General features: G+C 42.6%; 1 protein-coding gene across 1 annotated transcript in view; it reads left to right on the forward strand.

The window, feature by feature from the left end:
• Positions 1 to 18,639, forward strand: part of Palm2akap2 (PALM2 and AKAP2 fusion) — a 334,047-nt gene that overhangs the window by 71,370 nt on the left and 244,038 nt on the right. Inside the window, exon 3 of the mRNA XM_026391105.2 lies at positions 6,680 to 6,810. Coding sequence (XP_026246890.2) covers positions 6,680 to 6,810 — 131 coding nt within the window. The remainder of the gene's footprint in view (positions 1 to 6,679; positions 6,811 to 18,639) is intronic.

The following is an 18,639-nucleotide window of genomic DNA, read 5'->3' on the forward strand; positions in this document are numbered from 1 at the left end:
CAAAATCAGGCAGTCAACATATGTCATAAGACCAGGTTCCTTTTGTCCCACTTCTCATCTTTCTGGGTGCCAAACGAGATACCAAAGACTCATTCATTGCCTATGTCCATCACAGTGTTAGAATGTTCTGTCCATTCTTCATCTGTGCCTCCACTGATCTGTTGATCCATCATCTACCCATCCATCCAATCAACAGACAGAATAGTAAAAAGGCCTGAGTTTTGTGGGAGTAAGCAATGAGGTTCTTTCAGGGGCTTGGAAACAAGGGAATCAGATAGTTCTTCCTGAGTTTGGCTATCTAGGGGTGCACCCAGCACATTATCAAGAAGTCTGGAGTGGGAGGACTAGAGGTGACTGAATCCAGTTAAGTGGAGACCAGTGCATTGGCTTGTCTTCTCTCTGGGGAAAGCTTGTGTGGACATAATGAGGATGGATTGTTAGCCTTGAATAATAAAAAGGAGAGCTTAGAGGTTCTAAAGGTGACAGTGTGTCTTGTACCAGCTGGAGAGAGACCCCCAGCTCCGAAAGGTCCTGGGCTTCCGTGCCTGGGGAGGAAGGGTTGCTGGCAAGGCCAGAGGAGTCATAGGCCTCACTGTGGCCCAGGGGACGCCTCCCTCCTGGTCCTGCCACTCTTTGATCTGAGCCCATCCTCCTTAAAATAGTTGCATTATTTTGATAGAAGGAAGAGAGGGCCTGATGGAGGGATGAGGTCACTTCAGACACCAAAAAGGAATGGGTTCCACTTCAAATCAATTGACAGTTGACTGAACTTGACTAGTGTGAGTCATCTTCCCTAGAATCGTTTGGTTTCCAGCTTGGTGGCCTCACCCCTGGATGGAAGAAGATTCTCTGGGGTTGTATTTCCTCCTCCGGGAGCCTCAGAGGAGAGCCAGCTCTGCCCTGGCAGTACAGCAGCCTGGGAACCTCTTATCTACCCTCTATGGTAGTATTTTTTGAATACCCAGCATGTGCCTGATACTTTAAATGCCTGTCCTCAATAGTGACCACCAGGTGGATGTTGGTCTCCCCATCCCACAAGTACAGAAATACATCCATGAGGTCAAGTAATTGGCTCAAGGACACAGAGACTGTAAGCAAGGGAGCCCAGGCTGAACCCCAGGACTGTCTGCTTCCAAAGATCAGGTTCTTCCCAGGACGCTCTTCTCTTTGAGCCAACTGTTTCCTTTTGATGATTTGCTTAGAAAGATGCCAATTGCTGTCACCACTGTCTTTTCACTCTAACTGTATTTCTATGGGCTCCAGAAAGTTTAGACCATGTGGAGACTTGTCACAGTGATTATTGTAGGTTTCTTAAGTAGAAAATATTAGGAAATATGTCAGTAATTACTACCAATTTCACTAATTTTATAAAATCCCAGATGCTCTTGAAGGGAAAAAAAATATTCTAGTACAAAGAAAAATGGAAAACCATTAGAGTTTGGTTTCCTTTTTATTTAGATGTAATTCTTATATTCTTCATATAATTCTCATATTCCATATATGTAAATCACATATGAGAATCAAGTAGTCTATGGACACTTCTTGTCATGCAGTGAGATATGAATTATTTAGACAGATTCACTGGTCTCTTGTCAAAGCAAATAAATAGAATACAAGGCACATAGTTTTGACATTTTGATGTTTGTTTTATATATTTGCTCATTGCAATATTTAGGTATATACAGTAGCTTCAAGGAGTGGAATATCATTACTTTATACATGTGAGCAAACTCCTTAATGCAAAGAAGGACCAAAGTATGAAATGTTAAAACATGAGCTGCTACACCACAGTGATTAGGAAACCTTGAAGATATTTTAGTTTCTGGCCAAATTAAACTTAAGACTTTTTTTTCCTTTCCTTCTCCTTCATTCCTTCTTTTCTTTTTTCTTTTAGTGGTGCTAGAGATTGAACACAGGGCCTCGTACCTGCTAAGCAAATGCTCTACCACAGAGCTATATCCCCAGCCCTTTTTATTTTATTTTGCAACGGGATCTTGCTAAGTTACCCAGACTGGCCTTGAACTCGTGATCCTCCTGCCTCATCCTCTTGAGTAACTGGGATGACAGGCATGCACCATTGTACCCAGCCTCAGATTTCTTTTTAGAAGATGCCTAGCTCTGTTTAGTAACTAATACTTATGAGGTAGGAATTCCCAAGAAACACAAATAGAACCAGTAAGTAATTTCGGTTGCTGGATTATTCTTGCTTATTATAAAAGGAAGAAATGTGTGGTCATTGCAAAAACTCAATTTAAACGTATAAGAACATACCTAGATGAAAATATCAATTGCATCTTCCCCACCTAGATATAACCCACATGGGGTGTATGCTGCTATCCTTTCCCTGCAAGGTACCTTTATAGATTAAGATATGTAACCCTTGTCTACAGGTCTCACCAGCCTATTTGTAAAATGAGATCATATTAACATCAGAGTCCTCATTACATTAACCTTTACCTCTATTTTGATTTTTACATGTGGGTTCCTTTAAGTTCCCATACAAAAATTTATGATTTTTGTGAAATTACAACAAACCTTGTTTTACTTCATGCTTTCTGACTTGGATGTCATCCTTGGAAGATTTTCAATCTCAAACATTTACCTATGAGATTTCTTATACTTCAGTAGTTTTAACCCACCTAGAACTTATTTTCCCATAAGGTATGAGGTAAGAATCTACATTTCCCTCATCATGAGCCACTGTCTCAACTTGATTTACTGATTAATTCATCCTTTCCTTCCCTGATTTAAATGTCATCGATATCACATACTCCCTTACTCTCAAGTCCACTGTTTGTGGATTCCTTTGTTCTCTCCCTGTGCCCATCCGGGGGCCGGTGCCATTCTTGCTTAATCCCAATGGCTCTTTAATGTTGAAATATTTCATAAGGCAAGAGCCATCAACATTCTTCTTTTGAAAAACTGTCTTGGTTTTTTATTCCATGGAAACAATTATTTATTGTTTATTGTTTTCATAATAAGATTTGTGATCATGTGAGTTTTTTTTTTTAATAAATCAACTACAGTGTTACATCAGAGAAGACTGAATTTAATATTCCCTTTTGCCTCTTGGTTGAAGGGCCAGAGATTTGTCTATTTTATTGGGCTGTTTAAAGTCCCAGCACAGAGTGTGAGCTCTGTAGTGCTGCAACCTGTGCTCCGTGGGGACTTTCACGTTTGTAAAGGTTTGTCTGACACCGTCAGAACTGTCAGAATCAAATTGCTAATATTGCAGCTTCAATACATAAGCTGCCTTTGAATGATTTATTCATGAGCAGGGAACCCCAACTAGAGTTTTCTCCTAACCCAAGCTATGAAAATGGTGGTTATATTTTAAAGGCCACAGTCTTTTCTGTAGAGACAACTGAATGGGAAAAAGATGAAAGGCTGAATCATGACCCTGTGAAATATTTATTGTCAGCCCACCAAGGTCATTTGCTGAGCTGGCCTAAGGCATCAGGAACATTGCTGCAAAGAGTCTTTTGCTATTTTGAACTTTTGGCACTAATTTGAGACTTTTCTTGGTTATTAGTACATGTGAAAGAATGATTTTGAATTTAAATATTCAACAGATAACCATAGCTCACCATATAAAGGAACTTTACATCTTTTCCTTTTTCCCATCAGGTGTCCTCTGGCCCCACAAACAGTTTGAGTGGAGGTGAAACTCTCTTTCTTCTTTCAGGAGTCTTGGGTTGGCATCTCCCTATGTCAAGGGAATCATTTAACAAAATTGCAGAACTAAACCAAGATCATATAAGGTGGCACAAAGGAGGAAGAAAAGAATAAAAGGGTTAGGAGAGAGGGGAAGAGGTAGGGGCACAAGAAAATGATTGAAAATGCAAACACAACTTTTGCCTCACCCTGAGTTTAACCAATTAACCCGATTCCAGCCATCATCCACTGTGGCAGCCGATGTTAGCTTTAGCCAGATTACAGGTGAATGGTGGGGTGAAAGGCAAAACATGAAAGTTCCAGAATGAATCACAGATGAATATTTTTATAGTGCAGCGGTGAGGAAGTCTTAACGTCTGACATCAATGCCAGAATTATGAAAGATGGATTGCTAAACTTGATCAAAAAATAGACACTTGTGAGTCCTGATTTGTCTCTGACCTTCACACCTGCCCCACCCACCTGCTCCAGACACTTCTCACTGTTTGCTTAGGTCACCTTCAAAAGTGGCTTCAGGCTGGGCAAGGTGGCATATGCCTGTAATCCCCGTGGCTCAGGAGGCTGAAGCCAGAGGATCACGAGTTCAAAATCGACCTCAGCAAAAGCTGTCTGTAAATAAAATATAAAATAAGGCTGGGGATGTGGCTCAGTGGTCAGATACCCCTGATTCATTCCCCCATACCCCCCCCCAAAAAAAGTGGCTTTACATCAGTTACCTTATCTGTACATGAGAAAGATTGGGTTAATTCATCTCAAAGGCCTTTTTTAGGTGTATTAGTTGAGGATTTTTATGTTTGTTAAAATGCAGCGTGTGGGCATGGCTGTTCAGAGTCATTCCTTCAGCAGGTGCTTACAACCAGCTGCAGCCTCACATGTCAGTCTCACAGATGAATGAAAAATGCATCACTGACTGCAAGGAACTAAGGGATGGGGTTGGTTATCAAGAAGGAAATGCTACTGGAGAAGCTGGAAAGTAGTTATCCAGGTTAGGGAGAAAGGCAGTGGTGCCTGCCGATTTTGTCAATCTTATTTGGGTGCTTTTCGGCGCTGAGGATTAAACCCAGGGCCTCATACATACTAAGCATATGTTTTACTACTTAACTACACCCCACCCCTACACACACACACACACACACACACAAACACACATGATTCCTGGGTGAGGCAGGATAGTAAAGTACACCCTGTGGCCAATCACTTTAGCAGTACAGTTAGCAATCACTTATATATGAACAAATTACATGTCTTTAAATTTGTATTGGAAAATTGCAGGTCAGTTGCTATAAATTTGTCTCTCTGTGCTGTAAGAATGACCAACAGATCTCTGCAATGATTTATAATGAAATGATTTATAATTAAATGGCAACACACACACAGTAAAAGCCATGGCTGGCTTTACACCCTCTGCTGATGCATTGCTAACAAAGGGTCCATTCTGGACATGCAGGGTTTCTAGACCAAACTGTGCATCTGGCAGAGTCACCACGGTGATGAATGAGTGGCATCTGGATTTCTCTGTAGAATGGTGAATCAGAACCATTAGGGAACTGTAAATTACTGTTGCTAAATACTGGTAATTTAAAAAAACTCCTTGTATAGGCTCATAATAAGCAGCCTGCAGTCCAACAGAAAGATGAGAGTCTATGGAATTGTGCAAGGTTTGCTCATTAGAGCTACAAAAAGTTTGCTCTGAGCCTGCCTGCCCTGACTGTTGGCCTTTACCCTGCTCATCCTGCTTTATCAGACTAAAAAAATTTTTTTGAAAATTGTTTAGTTTTCAATGGACCTCTATTTTATTTGTCTGTTTTTATGTGGGGCTGAGAATCAAACCCAGTGCCTCACACATGCTATGCAAGTGCTCTGCCACTGAGCTATAATCCTATCCCCTCCCCCACCACCGCAAATTTCTTGCCAGAGGTGATGCTAAGGAATCAGGGAAGCTAGTCCTCACTCTGCCTTGACTGATCTCTTAGCTTTTACTCCTTTTGTTCCTTCACTGGCCTCTGTTACTGGGAAGAATCTGTCATGTGCCCTGAGTCCTCATACGGACTGCATAATATATTATACAAGGTGGGGTATGCTTTTAATAATGTTGGGGACCACTGCTAGGGAGGTTTTGGAGTCATTAAAAAGTTTTTAAGAAGAGACACAACATAGGTTAGTTTTTTAAAAGAACACTTTTAACTTGGACTAGACAGTGGATGATTTAGGAAATTTTACAAGGAAGTTGTAATTGCATAGAAAAAAAGGTCCTTTTTTTTAGAGACTCATACTGAAATATTGATGGGTGAGATGTCATGGTGTTTGATATTTACTTTAAAATGCTTTGGTGAAAAACATGTGGGAAAATATGGCATAGTGTTTATAATTGTTTAATCTAGATGAGATCACATGGGTATTTATTATACAGTTCACTTGATTTTTCTTTTTAATAATAGAAAATAGACACCAACAGCTGTCTCAGGGCCACACTTTCTCCAGATTAGAGTGTGGATGGTTCTGTACTGTGTCCCTGTTCAAATGTAACCTATCAATAAGCCCTTTTGGACCCACCCTATAAATATAGCAACACCCTCCATATCCCTCCCCAACCCTTGCATTTCCCAGCAGCACCATCTGGGGGAAAGTAGATACACTGATGTGTGTGTGAGTGTGTGTAAGTGTCTATTATGTGTATATAAAATGTTTGTTGTCTCCTGACTAAAGTAGAAGCTGCAAAAGGACAGAAATTTGTTTTGTTTTAGCAGCCAGAATAATGCTGGGCATGTGGTGGGTTCTTAGGAAATATTTAATAGAATTTTTTAAAATGTGGAAATAAGTCTCTCTGGCGACTCGCTGGAGGTTGGGCTGGAGGGAAATGGGGAGCCAAGTCAGTGAGGAGGTGAAGGCAGTGATCCAGGTGGAGCTGATGAGGGGCGGAGCTAAAACGACAGGCCCTGCGATGGAGTGCAGGATGTGGATGGAAAGGTGTCATCTTGTCTGTTATCCTCCCTCATTCCCACAGTCCAAAGTGCTTCGGGAAAAATGGCTGCTGCAGGGTATCCCCGCTGGAACTGCCGAAGAGGAGGAAGCCAGGCGGCGGCAGTCTGAGGAGGATGAGTTCAGAGTCAAGCAGCTGGAGGATAACATCCAGAGGTAGGTGGTTTGCAGCCCTGGGGCCCCAGGCTGAGGTTGGCAGTGCAGGGACCACTTCTTGCCTCTAGGAGGCCTTTCCCAATGAGGTCACTTTTCCCAGCACTTTAGAATTACCTAGCTACAGAGCGTGTAGGTGTCCCTCAACTTCCCCCATGACCCAGTGTTACTGCTCAGAGTTCTGAGTATTGTATTGGGGTGCAATACGGTAAGTACAGTGATGTCTTCCTGGGCCAGTGAGGTGTTGCGAGTACCTTGTCCTCTTGCAGATTGCCCCATTTTTAGTTCTTTTATCAGCTTTTGTCTTTTTCCTCCTGGGAATGAGGCTGTCAGCAGTTATTGCCCCAGCAGGGGGTATGTTTGCATATTTGCTACAGGGGATCAATTTGAAATGGGAAAATGGTAGCTAAGGGTCTTGGGGTTGAAGTGAAGACTACCTAGGGCAGGGCAAGTGAGAGTGCCTCTGTAGATTGTGTGCCTGGGCTCCTTGAGTCAGCTTGGCATTATCCACTTGTGCTGCTCCGAGGGCTGGTTGCTTTCTTTATGGATCTCATTTCATTCTGGGAGACAGGTGACCTGCTTGTGACCTCTGGGTAGCCATGAGTAGAAATGTACGCTTGCACTTGGGAACTGTTGCAATCATGAGTCTCGATAGTGAACCCCAAAGACATACTTCAGCTTCTGTCCCCATTTTGCTTAGATCCTAATGTCCCCTAAATAGCTTTCAGAGTAGCTTGGCTAAACTTTATATGTGTGGGAAATAGGCCAAGAAAAAGTTGGTGTGTACATGTAAGCACATACACACACGCATATATACACACATGATACATATATACATGTTTTCTTAGAATACTAAAAAGGTTATGGCTGAACTGTTACCAGCCATTTAAGCTATATATACTTATGTATAAGAAAAAGAGTAGGTGTTGTTATTGGCAGAAGGCTGGGAAAAAAAATGAAGACAGATTTGTGAAATAGGAATAAAATTAGTTTTATAAACTTTTCGAACAAAACTAGCCACTTCATTGTGGCCTGAGCCTGAATATGTTGTCATCATGGTCCAGTAGGTATTAAATCTTATCTGTAAACTGAGCCATGCCATATGGAGGCCAGATTCTTAAATTGACTCAGTTTTGGCTAAATGACCATTGAAATGAGGTGTAATATTAGGGACAGGTTTACTATTCGGGTGGGCATGATCATACTCAGAAAGATAAAGGAAATCTCTTTTTACCTTTGAGGATAAAGAACTCACTCAGTGCATGAAGACAAACTCTTTGAGCTCATTTAAGAGTTGGATGTCCAAGCCAGAAGGAATTAAATCACAATAGACTAAAGGGGTGGGTGCTTAGGCCCAGATTCAGGGAACACTTTAGCCCCTGTACTGGCCTTGCCAACATTAGCCAAACAGGAATTGGGTGCTAGGGATTAGCTGTGTGCCCAGAGCAGGGCCACTGTGGGCATCATCTCCTGAGGACTTTCTTCCTACCTCGAAGTCAGTTTTTGCTTCCCCTCATCTTGCATCTTCTCTACCACAGGCCCAATAACCCTTATCCAAAATGCTTATCCAGAAGTGTTTCAGATTTGGGATTTTTTTAAGTTCTGAAATATTTGCATATACATAATGAGATATCTAGAGGATGGGACCCAAGTCTAAACTCAAATTTCATTTATATTTTGTGTATATACCTTATACTCATAGACTATAGGTGATTCCATACAATATTTTTAATAATTTTGTGCATGAAACAGTTTAGTGTACATTGAATTACCAGAGGTCAGGTATGGAATTTTCCATTTGTGATGTCATCTTGGTGTTGAAAATGATTCAGATGCTAGAGCATTTTCAATTTTAGATTTCCAGATTAGAGATGCTCAACCTGTACAGCGTTCAGCATCTTTAGTCCCAAGGGAAGAAAGGATCTTCTCTCCCTCTTCCTGTAGAGGTCACTTGGTCCCCTATGACACCTGCCTAGAGTGGGGCAGAGTTGACTGTAGGGCTCATGGTAAACGTAGACACCCTGCAGTTACGGAATCTGTGGGATTGGCTGCAGACCCTGCAGACTTCCGATTTTAGCTAAGTGGCTCTAAGCTGCAGGTTGGATGTGTCTACTCTTATTTTCTCTTCATTGATAGGTTGCTGTTATTCTGTTTTTATGGCAACAGAAGCAAGGTCTATGCTCAGAACAATCTATACATTCTTAGCTAACGCAAGTCCATGGTCAAGCCCACAATCCAGGGAAGGAGACAGACAGCTTTTAGTGGAAGAAACACAGATCAGAAAAGGGTGAAGGATGGGAGTGGATAATTCCATCTTTTTTTACATGATGGTTGAAGTGAAAACTGTTAGGGAGAACCGAGCAGCCTGAGGGAACTGTAGAAAAGCCAGTTAATAAGAAAGAAGACACACTCAAACAACTCAATAGTACAGAGGGAAGGAAGAGGAAAGTAGACAGAAAATGAGTGGCTTTGGGGTCAGTTTCAGAATTTGATCATTATATAATGGGGATTTCAGAAACTATCTAATTGGATGTGGCAGGACCACTAAATAAAGGAATTTCAAAGGAAACTTTCTTTGTTTGAAGCAAAATATTAATTGGTAGATGTTTTGATTGGGGCCTGCTGGTCTAAGTCACTTGCAAGCAATAAATTAATTACTCCTAAAGAGACATAAACTGCTTTCAAACTGTAAAGTATCTGAGTCCAGTTATTCCCTGAAGGTATTTCGGTTCTCATTGTGAACCAACAGTAGATTGAAGAAACTGAAGGAAGAAGAGAGAATAGTAATCAAAGAACAGGTAAAATTCCCACAAGGAGAAAATCAAAGGAAATTTGTGCATGAAACCATTTAGAAAAAGAAAAGATGATAGTTACCTAATGCAGAACTTCTAGTACATCTGGGGTTTGTCTTTATCTCTGACCATTTCAAATATGATAAAGATAAATTTGCGTGCTTTCAAATAAAGTATGCGAATTTTCACTAAGACGTATGTCTGTTTCCCTAAATACCTTCAAGAAAAAAAGAACATAACCACCTTTCTAATTCTAAGATGCCTTACAACCAATAGCTGCGCCAGAAGAGCCAGGTTCAAGGACCCGTTCTCTTCTGAAATGTCATTCCTACCTGGGTGTTTGCCTTGATGTAGGGAATGTTGTCTCTCTTCCAGAACTATTGTTTGTGATTCTTGGATTTTTAGGGCAACCCAAGAAGAAAGATAGAAGGAAAAGAGGAAAGAAGGAGGGAAGGAAAATATAACTAGAATATTAAAGCCCGGGCATTGGAATTACCTGGGGAGCTTTTAAAACATAAGGATTCCCAGGTCTCATTACAGAAATTTGAATTCAGTGACCCATGTAAGGATCCCTAGTATCTGTGCTTTTTCAAAAGAGTACGATAATTCTGATGTGCATTCAGGTTCAAGAACAACTGCTGCCAAGAAAAAAAAAAAGAAGAAGAAGAAGAAGAAGCTGTAAAGGAAATCCCATCTTAATACTTAAGTAAAACCCTGAAGGAGAGGAAGTAAGTAGTATTTATAAGAAAATCAATAACACACACAGGATAAAGAAGGACAACCCTGACCCTTGATTTCAAACTGATTGTGGGCCTTCCTGCTTTGACTCAAGGAAATTTGAAACCGGCTCTGGGAATTCCTGGAGGTGAGAAGAGTTCTGGCAGAGAGCTAAGTCCCCTCCGCCCCACCATGGAGCCCAGCTTCCATTTGAACTTGATAAGAAGCAGCCTTGGTTTACAAGGCTCAAAATGATACAGGTCAGGAAAGCTGGTCACTCACCAAAGACCAAAAACCTTTTACCATTTTTTGGAGAGTTTTGGCTGAAATTCAAAGCTGTTTCCAAAGTGGCTGGAAAGGCAGAAGAGAAGCTGATCACCACAGTGGAGTAATAGATCATGATTCTTCTGCTCCGTTTTCTCCTGGGTAATGTCAGGAGTGTATTTTTGGCTTGCTGGAAAACAGAGGTAAGAGAGGCTAAATTAGATCCAAATTGTTGAAAGCCTCTGGGCGTGGTGGCATACACCTATAAAATCCCAGAAGTTTGGGAGGCTGAGGCAGGAGGATTACAAGTTCAAAGCCAGCCTTGGCAACTTATCAAATCCCTAAGCAACTTAGTGAGATCCTGTCTCAAAAAATATAAAGGTTTAGGGATGTGACTCAGTGTTTAAGTGCCCCTGGCACAAAAAAAAAAAAAAAAAAAAAAAAAAAAAAAAAAAAATATTGAAAGCAAAATCTATTTACCTTAAAAAATTTTTTTTTGTATGTTGACATCTGTTGTATTTCCCGTTGGTGGACTACTATATTGAGAAAGTCCAAGGGGTCATTTCTGGGTTGGGCCCATTGCCAACCATTATCCATGTCCTCAGTGTATGTGACGGAGCCCTGGGGGCTGCACACAAGCTCATAGTGATGCTCTTGGAGGCTTTAGCAATCAGATCCACACAGACCTTGTCTAATTCACATCTGCTCCAATCAGCACATCTTATTGCTCGTCTTGTGATATTCTTCACTTAAGATTCTATTTCTAATTTCTTCAGGTTTCTTTTTGGAGGGTGGGTCCTGGGAATTGAACTTAGGGGCACTGGGCCACTGAGTCACATCCCCAGCTCTATTTCATATTTTATTTAGAAACAGCGTCTTACTGAGTTGCTTAGTGTCTCGCTTTTGCTAAGGCTGAGTTTGAACTCTCAGTCTTCCTGCCTCAGCCTCCCGAGCTGCTGGGATTACAGGCGTGTGCCACCACCCCCTGTTTTTTATTAGCTTTTATTCAAGCATTTAACATATAGTTTTCTTAACTTTCTTTGTTTAGTAACAAATATGGGAAAAATTTGGTTTAGGATGCAGGTCAAAATTGGGGAAAAAGTTGGCTTCTTTGGAGAAACAAAAGCCCCATGTGTAAGGTACTGATTCCTCACAGAGATGGCTGATTCATCTGAACAGCTGTCAGTTCTAAAATATGTCACATCAAATATTCATTGAATAGAATACAGAAGTCCCCGTTGTTAACCCAGAGAAGAACATGCAGCATTTTTATTCAAATTTAAGATACAAGTGGACTGGTCCATTTCTGCTTCTGATTTCAGACTGTCTGAGTGCCTCTGTTGGCCTCTGGTAGATATCGGAATTCACTCAATTTTCTGCATTATTAAGAGGCTCACAGCAGAAGACAGGTGACATTGGGCATTCTTCTTTGTATGTTATTTTAAGGGATTTGGTCACTCACAACTGTTCTAGAAAAATCAACCATGGAAATCACAGAAGACACTGCTTGGGAGTCATTGTGTTCCTTGCACCGGCTATTTTTAACTCCATAATATGCTGTTCTCTCACAGCAGGGCGTGAAGAAGTCCAGGCTGACATCCCACATCTGTGCACTCCCAGCTTGGGTCCCCATCCCACACTCAATTTGGCAATCCAGCCTAGTTATAGTTTCCACTTTCCCTCTATCAAAATAAAACTGTGTGTACTGTATACACTATAAACCGTGCAGTGATGTCACTGTACTGTATGATATTTATTGGTCTCTTATTCTGTACTGGGTACTGGCCTAGATTCTTTGCCTCCATTTAATTCATAATGTTCCCAGTGAAGCCTCATAACCCTCCCCCAAGGTGGGGGTTGATGATGATGGTGGCGGTGACAATGATGATGGCAATTATGAAATATGGGACGGACCCCTAGTAACCCTACTAATAAGTAAAAGAAAAATACTTGAACTCAGTTCTGCCTAATTCCAAAGCACGTTCTCAAACTCCCAACAGACATTATTTTAAGCTAAGTGTTTGGGGACCTGTGATATTCAGTGAAATGACACCAGAGTTCACTCCTTGGTCCCTATGAATCCCTTTTTTTTTTTTTTTTTTTTTTTTTGGTACCAGGGATTGAACTCAGGAGCACTCAACCATTCAGCCCCAGCCCCAGCCCTATTTTGTAATTAAATTATTTAGAGACAGAGTCTTACTGAGTTGCTTAGTGCCTCACTTTTGCTGAGGCTTGCATTAAACTCCAGATCCTCCTGCCTCAGCCTCCAGAGCCGCTGGGATTACAGGCATGTACCACTGCATCTAGCTCGCAAATCCCTCTTTATGAAACAGTGCAACGTAGGCACCATGACCTGGGAGGTGGAGGCATCAGCCTATTGTAGTTGTTTTCATGACTGGTAAGACTGCCTCCTTCAGGTTCTTTCAGGAAATACAGGTTCCATTTTAGATTTGGTTCTCTTCTGTCTCTTTCCAAAGCCCTTTGCTCCCAAATGCACTTTCTTGGGTGGAGGCAGCCTGTCTTCTGGAGATGGTATGTGGATGTGGCCATGTGAAGAACTCCTCATCACACTGATGAGGAACCTGGTCCTCAGAGTTGGACTAAGCTTGGTTTGGGTCCTAGTTTGATTTTGAACAAGCCATAGAAGTTGACTTTCTCCACAGTGCCCACTTTGCAGTCTTTTCGTGATGTGTAAGGGTCATGTGCATCTGTGAAGGCTGTGTGGCTGTTGTTTTGTCCCTCCATCCCTCTAGTGAGAGTTTTCTCAGTAGCAGCACTGTTGTCATCTTGGGCTGGATAATTATCTGTTGCTGGAGCTGTCTTGTGCGTGGCAAGTTATTCAGTACGTCCATGGGCTCTACCCACTGCTTTCCAGTACCAGCATCTCCCACCCTCAGTCATGATAATAAAAAAATGTCTCCAGACAATGCTAAGTGTCCTCTGGGGAACAAAATCATTCCCGACTGGGAACCACTGCACTAAAGCCTGTTTCTAACAGGTGTTGATGCTAAGATAAAAATCTCACTATCAAGTAGTGATATACAGACACTAAAAAGACTTATAAGATAACATTCGTGATTCTCAGCGTAGACTGACAGTGTTTTAGTTGCTTGAAAACATAAGGCTTCCCTACAGCACCAAAGCATCCAAGTCAGCTCTGATTGAAAAGAAATGGTGACTTTTTTTTTTTTTTGCATCCAATGTTGTGCTCATTTTGCAAAGGCAGTAATTTTATGACAGCTCATAAAAGCCATAGAATATTAGCGTATGCATAACTGAGACAGTTATCAGATCAACTCCCCTCTGAAGCTTGAATCTGTAATGAACCCCGTGAGTGGGAGGCAGTAGGCTGTCTCTCCCTGAATGCTGAAAGTGACAGGAAACTCACTTTTATTTGCAAAGTAAAACTCAAGTCCATATCAGAACAACTCTCATTATTACAAAGGATCCTTCTTTGGGAGGAAAGTTTTGTTCCCTGTACTTTCCAGCCTCTCTCTGGTTCTGTACCCTCCCCTCCTGGGACCACACAGAAAAGCCCCCTTTATAGTTCATAGACTAAAAATCTGGATGCTTGTGGTTTGTGGTCAGCTTTGGAAGCTGTCACAGATCAGGAAGGAAGTGCTCTTAAACTGCGCTTGGGCAGTTCAACGTTGCACGTCTGTTTCTTGGTGACAGTAGCAGATCTGTCAGATAGAGCCCAACCATTGTGCCTCACTTGGGGTTTGTAGAATCCTTTATAATCACCTGGTTTGGTCTAGTGAATTGGCTTACTGTTCAGAACTATGAAAGTAGTAGGATTTCACCCATAAACCAAGCCCATGTAAGAGCCATAATTGGGTAATGCTTGCATTATTCTGTCCTTGGAACAGTTGCTGCAATTGAAGCAGTTGTATAAAGTCCACAGCTAGCTCCAAGCTTTTGGGCCTATGTTTGCTATGCCCCAAGTCTCACCTCTATGAAAAGCTTTGAAAAGAATACTTTTCTGATTTAAAAATCACTGATTTAAAAATCACTGTGTATAGCTCCTCTAGCTTATAATGTGGCCATTTCTAACCCCTCTATGTTCTTAATGGAATGAAAACACTGTACCTAGTGTTGGTACTCCTCTGTCTTGGTTTTCACTAATTGTGCCTTCTGAACATGATGTATGAGATAGTGTTTTAGTCAGTTTTCTGTTGCTATAATAAAATACCTGAGGCTGGGAACTTCATAAAATTTATTTAATTTGCAGAAAATCCAAACAACATGGCGTCAGTTCTGGTTAGGGCCCCCCAACTACATCACATCATGGTGGATGGCATTATGGCAGAAGTAGAAGGGAGAGATCACGTGTTGAGACAGGAAGCCAGAAAGTGATCATGAGGAGGCTCAGTCTCTTATAACAACTTGCCCTTGGAAGAACTCACATAGAGTTCCACATAAATGAGTTCAATCCTTTCCAAGGGCAATGCCCCCAATCACTTGAACCATCTTCTCTAGGATGCCCCTTTTTTTTCCTTTCAACCTTTATTATTGGTGCATTATAGTTGTACATAATATGGGACTTGTTGTTACATATTCGTACGTGCACATAATAGAACAATATACTTTGTAGGCCCCACCTCTTAAAGGTCTCAGCACCCCTCAAGATTGTCACACTAAGGACCTTGTCTCTAACACATGGACCCAAACCATAGCAGATAGTTTTCCAGTGATCCTACAACATGGAGGTCTTATAGTTAGGTCTGGTGGCTGAAGTCTAGTGTCCATGGGAGGCTAGTGCAGGCTTTGAAGGGGAGCAGACCTCCTGGATCTGCTGGGCAGGGATCCTAGTGTCTCCACCACAAAGGTCCAGAGCCAGGCTATCTCTTGAGTGCAACTGCTTTCACTGTGGATCCCCAGAGAAGTGTTCAGTGGGACCCACAAGTGCTCAAGGTTCTCACTGCAAGGCAGACTCTTCTAGGCTTCCCACTTTCTCCTTCACTTGAGGAACTTGGAGTTTCCAGGACAGCAAGGAGATCCAAGATGCACAACCCCCTTCCATTGTAGGATTCCAGTCCCTTAGCAAGCTCGTGCAAGGACACTAGAAGAAGCACTCTTTTTCTCCCACTCCAAGAGCAACTGCAGACATTGAGGATCCTCTGGATCTCCCACCCAAAGCTATAAACCTTACCGGGGGAAATCCAGGCAGGTGGGAGGAAAGGTGAGTTAGGCTTGGTGCAGGTTTATCAGGAGGGGGTTGACTATCTCCTTTTGGAGAAACCATTTTTAGCACACCTGCAGTACATGTTTAATCATATTTGCAAAGTGAAATATTAAAGCATGGAGGCCTAAGCGTGACTCACCCAGAGCCACAGGTGGAGTGGTGAGACCACTTGCCTCCTGCTGACCAGAGGCATCTCCCTCCTTGTTGCCAAACCTCTTCATCTTCTTTGAAACAAAATCTCTATGGAATAAAACCCAGTCCAGAAATCCTAGAGACTCATGCTTGTTCGTCCCAGGTCAAAAGGCAAAGGGGAAGAAGAGAATAATGTCTGAACATTGCTGGTGCACAGAGGACTGTGAGTTACAGGGACATTTCAGCAAGCAAAGAATGTCACTGTTGCCATGCTGGGTAGTATGAGAGCTGCCTCCTTAGCTGGATTGAACCTGGATGGACCAGGCTTCTCTAAAGACCAGTGGTATTTAACCATCTGGATGGGCCATCTGGCTCCTTTGTGCAAGGGACAGTGTAGCTCCATGTGGGAGCCACTGCTTGGGGAGACCCCTGCTTACACTTCAGCCCCCCCTTGCTCCCTCCGCCAGCATCCTTGGGTAAGCCGCGGTCTGTACAAGCATGCACAGAGGCTCTGCCCACCTCCTCGCCTCCTGGCCTCCTTGTTGGTCGTTAAGGATCCACCCCACCCTGTTCTTAACTAGCCTTAGGTAAGGCCTGAGGAGAGGGAGATGGGGCTCTTGTACAGGTCACTAGGGAACACGGACAAGTAACCCATCAATTGGGAGATGGTGGACGAGTTCCTTGATGGACTTGAGAAGGGCCCCAGGAGGGTACTTGACACTGAGGTTAGGCTTTGGGTGGGACTTCCTGGGGGCCTGAGGAGAGGGTGTGTCTGAGCTGTTAGGCACAAGCCTGTTCTTTTTCATGACATGACATGACATCACATTCTTTCACATTCTGCTCATCCCTGGAGCCTAGGAGAGCAAGGACTCTTTGGGACACTGTGTAGGTTCCTGAGGCTGCCGTAACAAATTCCCCACAAGCGTGGTGCCTTCAAACAGCAGAAACGTATTCTCTCACAGTTCTGGAGACCTGAGTCCAAAGCCAAAGTGTCAGTAGGGCTGTGCTCCCTCTATGGGCTCCTGGCCTCTCGCAGCTCTGGTTGCTTCTGGCGTTCTGTGGCCTGGGGCTGTATCACTCCAGTCTCTGCATCATTTCTTCTGTCTCTTTAAGGACCCTTGTCATTGGATTTAGGGATCTCCAAATGATCCAGGACAATCTTGAGATTCTTAAATTAGTTATACCTGTAAAGACTTTTGTTGTTGTCCAAATAAAGTTGTTTTCATTAGTGCCAGGGGTTAGAATGTGGGCTTAGTTTTTATTTTTATTGGTTGGGAGGCAATATAATCACACTTAAGCTCCTTCACTGTTGGTACCAGTTGGTGCTCAGTAAATGTTTTCAAATTTAGTTGGTCCACATTACCCTTAGGTAGTCTATAGAATTGTCGTTAAGTTAAAAAGAAAAATCATTTACATCCAGAGACAGTACAGGGCTCTAGTTAAAGGTGTGAGCGTCAACCTAACACTTGGTGGGGTCAAATCCAAGGTCTCCATAAACTACAAAATATGGCTAGGGATGTGGCTCAGTGGTCGAGCGACCCCAAGTTCAATCCCCCGTACTTACCCCCACAAAAGAAAAGGTCTTAGCTTTTATTATAAAGGTTAAAATGACACAGCAGTGTATAATAGGCACATAACCCACAATTGTTGGATTTTGCCAGAATCCCTCTGCACTTCAGAGCAGCTGAGAGCCATGCCACTGCCCTTCGCTTACCACTCCACACCCAGAGTCACCTGGAGCTAGGTGCAGAGGTCGGGGGCCACCTGTGAAGCACTGGTCCTCACCTCTGTGGTAACGGAGGGCTGAAAGGGGGTGAGCAGCAGCCTCGTGGCCCGTGATGGCTTCTTGACTAGGGAAGAGGCAGGTGTGGGTGTTGTCACCCTCGAGTGGCGAGTTGCATGTGTCATGAGCTGACTGCTAGTATTGTTCTGCGGTGGACCAGAACAAAGCCTGATCCAGAATACTTAAGAACATTGCTATAAACCAGATGGCAGAGAGACAGATATATGCCCCTAAATCACATTTTTTTTCCTAAAAATATTGTCATTGGCATAGTTTTGTACCGCTTTATCTTTAGATCTAGGGAAAAAAAAAAAAAACAAACTTGGAGACTCTTTCCGCTTAACCTCTCTCCATACTGCTCATCTTAAAGGTGGAAGAACCTGAGGCCAGAATAGCCCGCAGGACTCTCAGTACAGTCCCACCATGCTCCTTCTGGAACTCAGCTCAGGTTCTTAGTGTTCTTTCAGAGTCACGGTTCTTTTTCTGTAACAAATGCCAAAGAACATCTTAGCTCCTGAGAAGAAAATCACAAATTCCAAATTAGGGCCTCAGAATGATTGGTTCGAGCAGCTGTTTTAAAAGTACATCCTGGGGGCATCTCAACCTTCCCTACAGGCTACTTACTGTACCAGGGCTGGGGTCTGCTGTGGACTGCAAACGGTGGGAACCTAAGACACCAGCATTTAATCTTAGCTGCACAGATGTCTTAGTTGGTGATCTTGAAAAAAATCAGTTTAATGTCTCAGCTGAATCTGTAAATAGGAACAAAAACAAAATCTGCTCTCCCCGGGGACATCCTAAGAATGTTTGTCAGACCACAAGAGGAGGCTTGGAGAGATAATTTGGTTTGGGAAAGCAGAAGTGAAACTTGACTCTTCATTCTGTAAGACCCCCATGCTTAAAAATGTATCAGGGGGCTTGTGAAGCCCTCTGCCTTCCGGTAGGACTGTGCTTATACC

Source organism: Urocitellus parryii, chromosome 4 (genome assembly GCF_045843805.1).
Source record: "Urocitellus parryii isolate mUroPar1 chromosome 4, mUroPar1.hap1, whole genome shotgun sequence".
Lineage (NCBI taxonomy): Eukaryota > Metazoa > Chordata > Mammalia > Rodentia > Sciuridae > Urocitellus > Urocitellus parryii.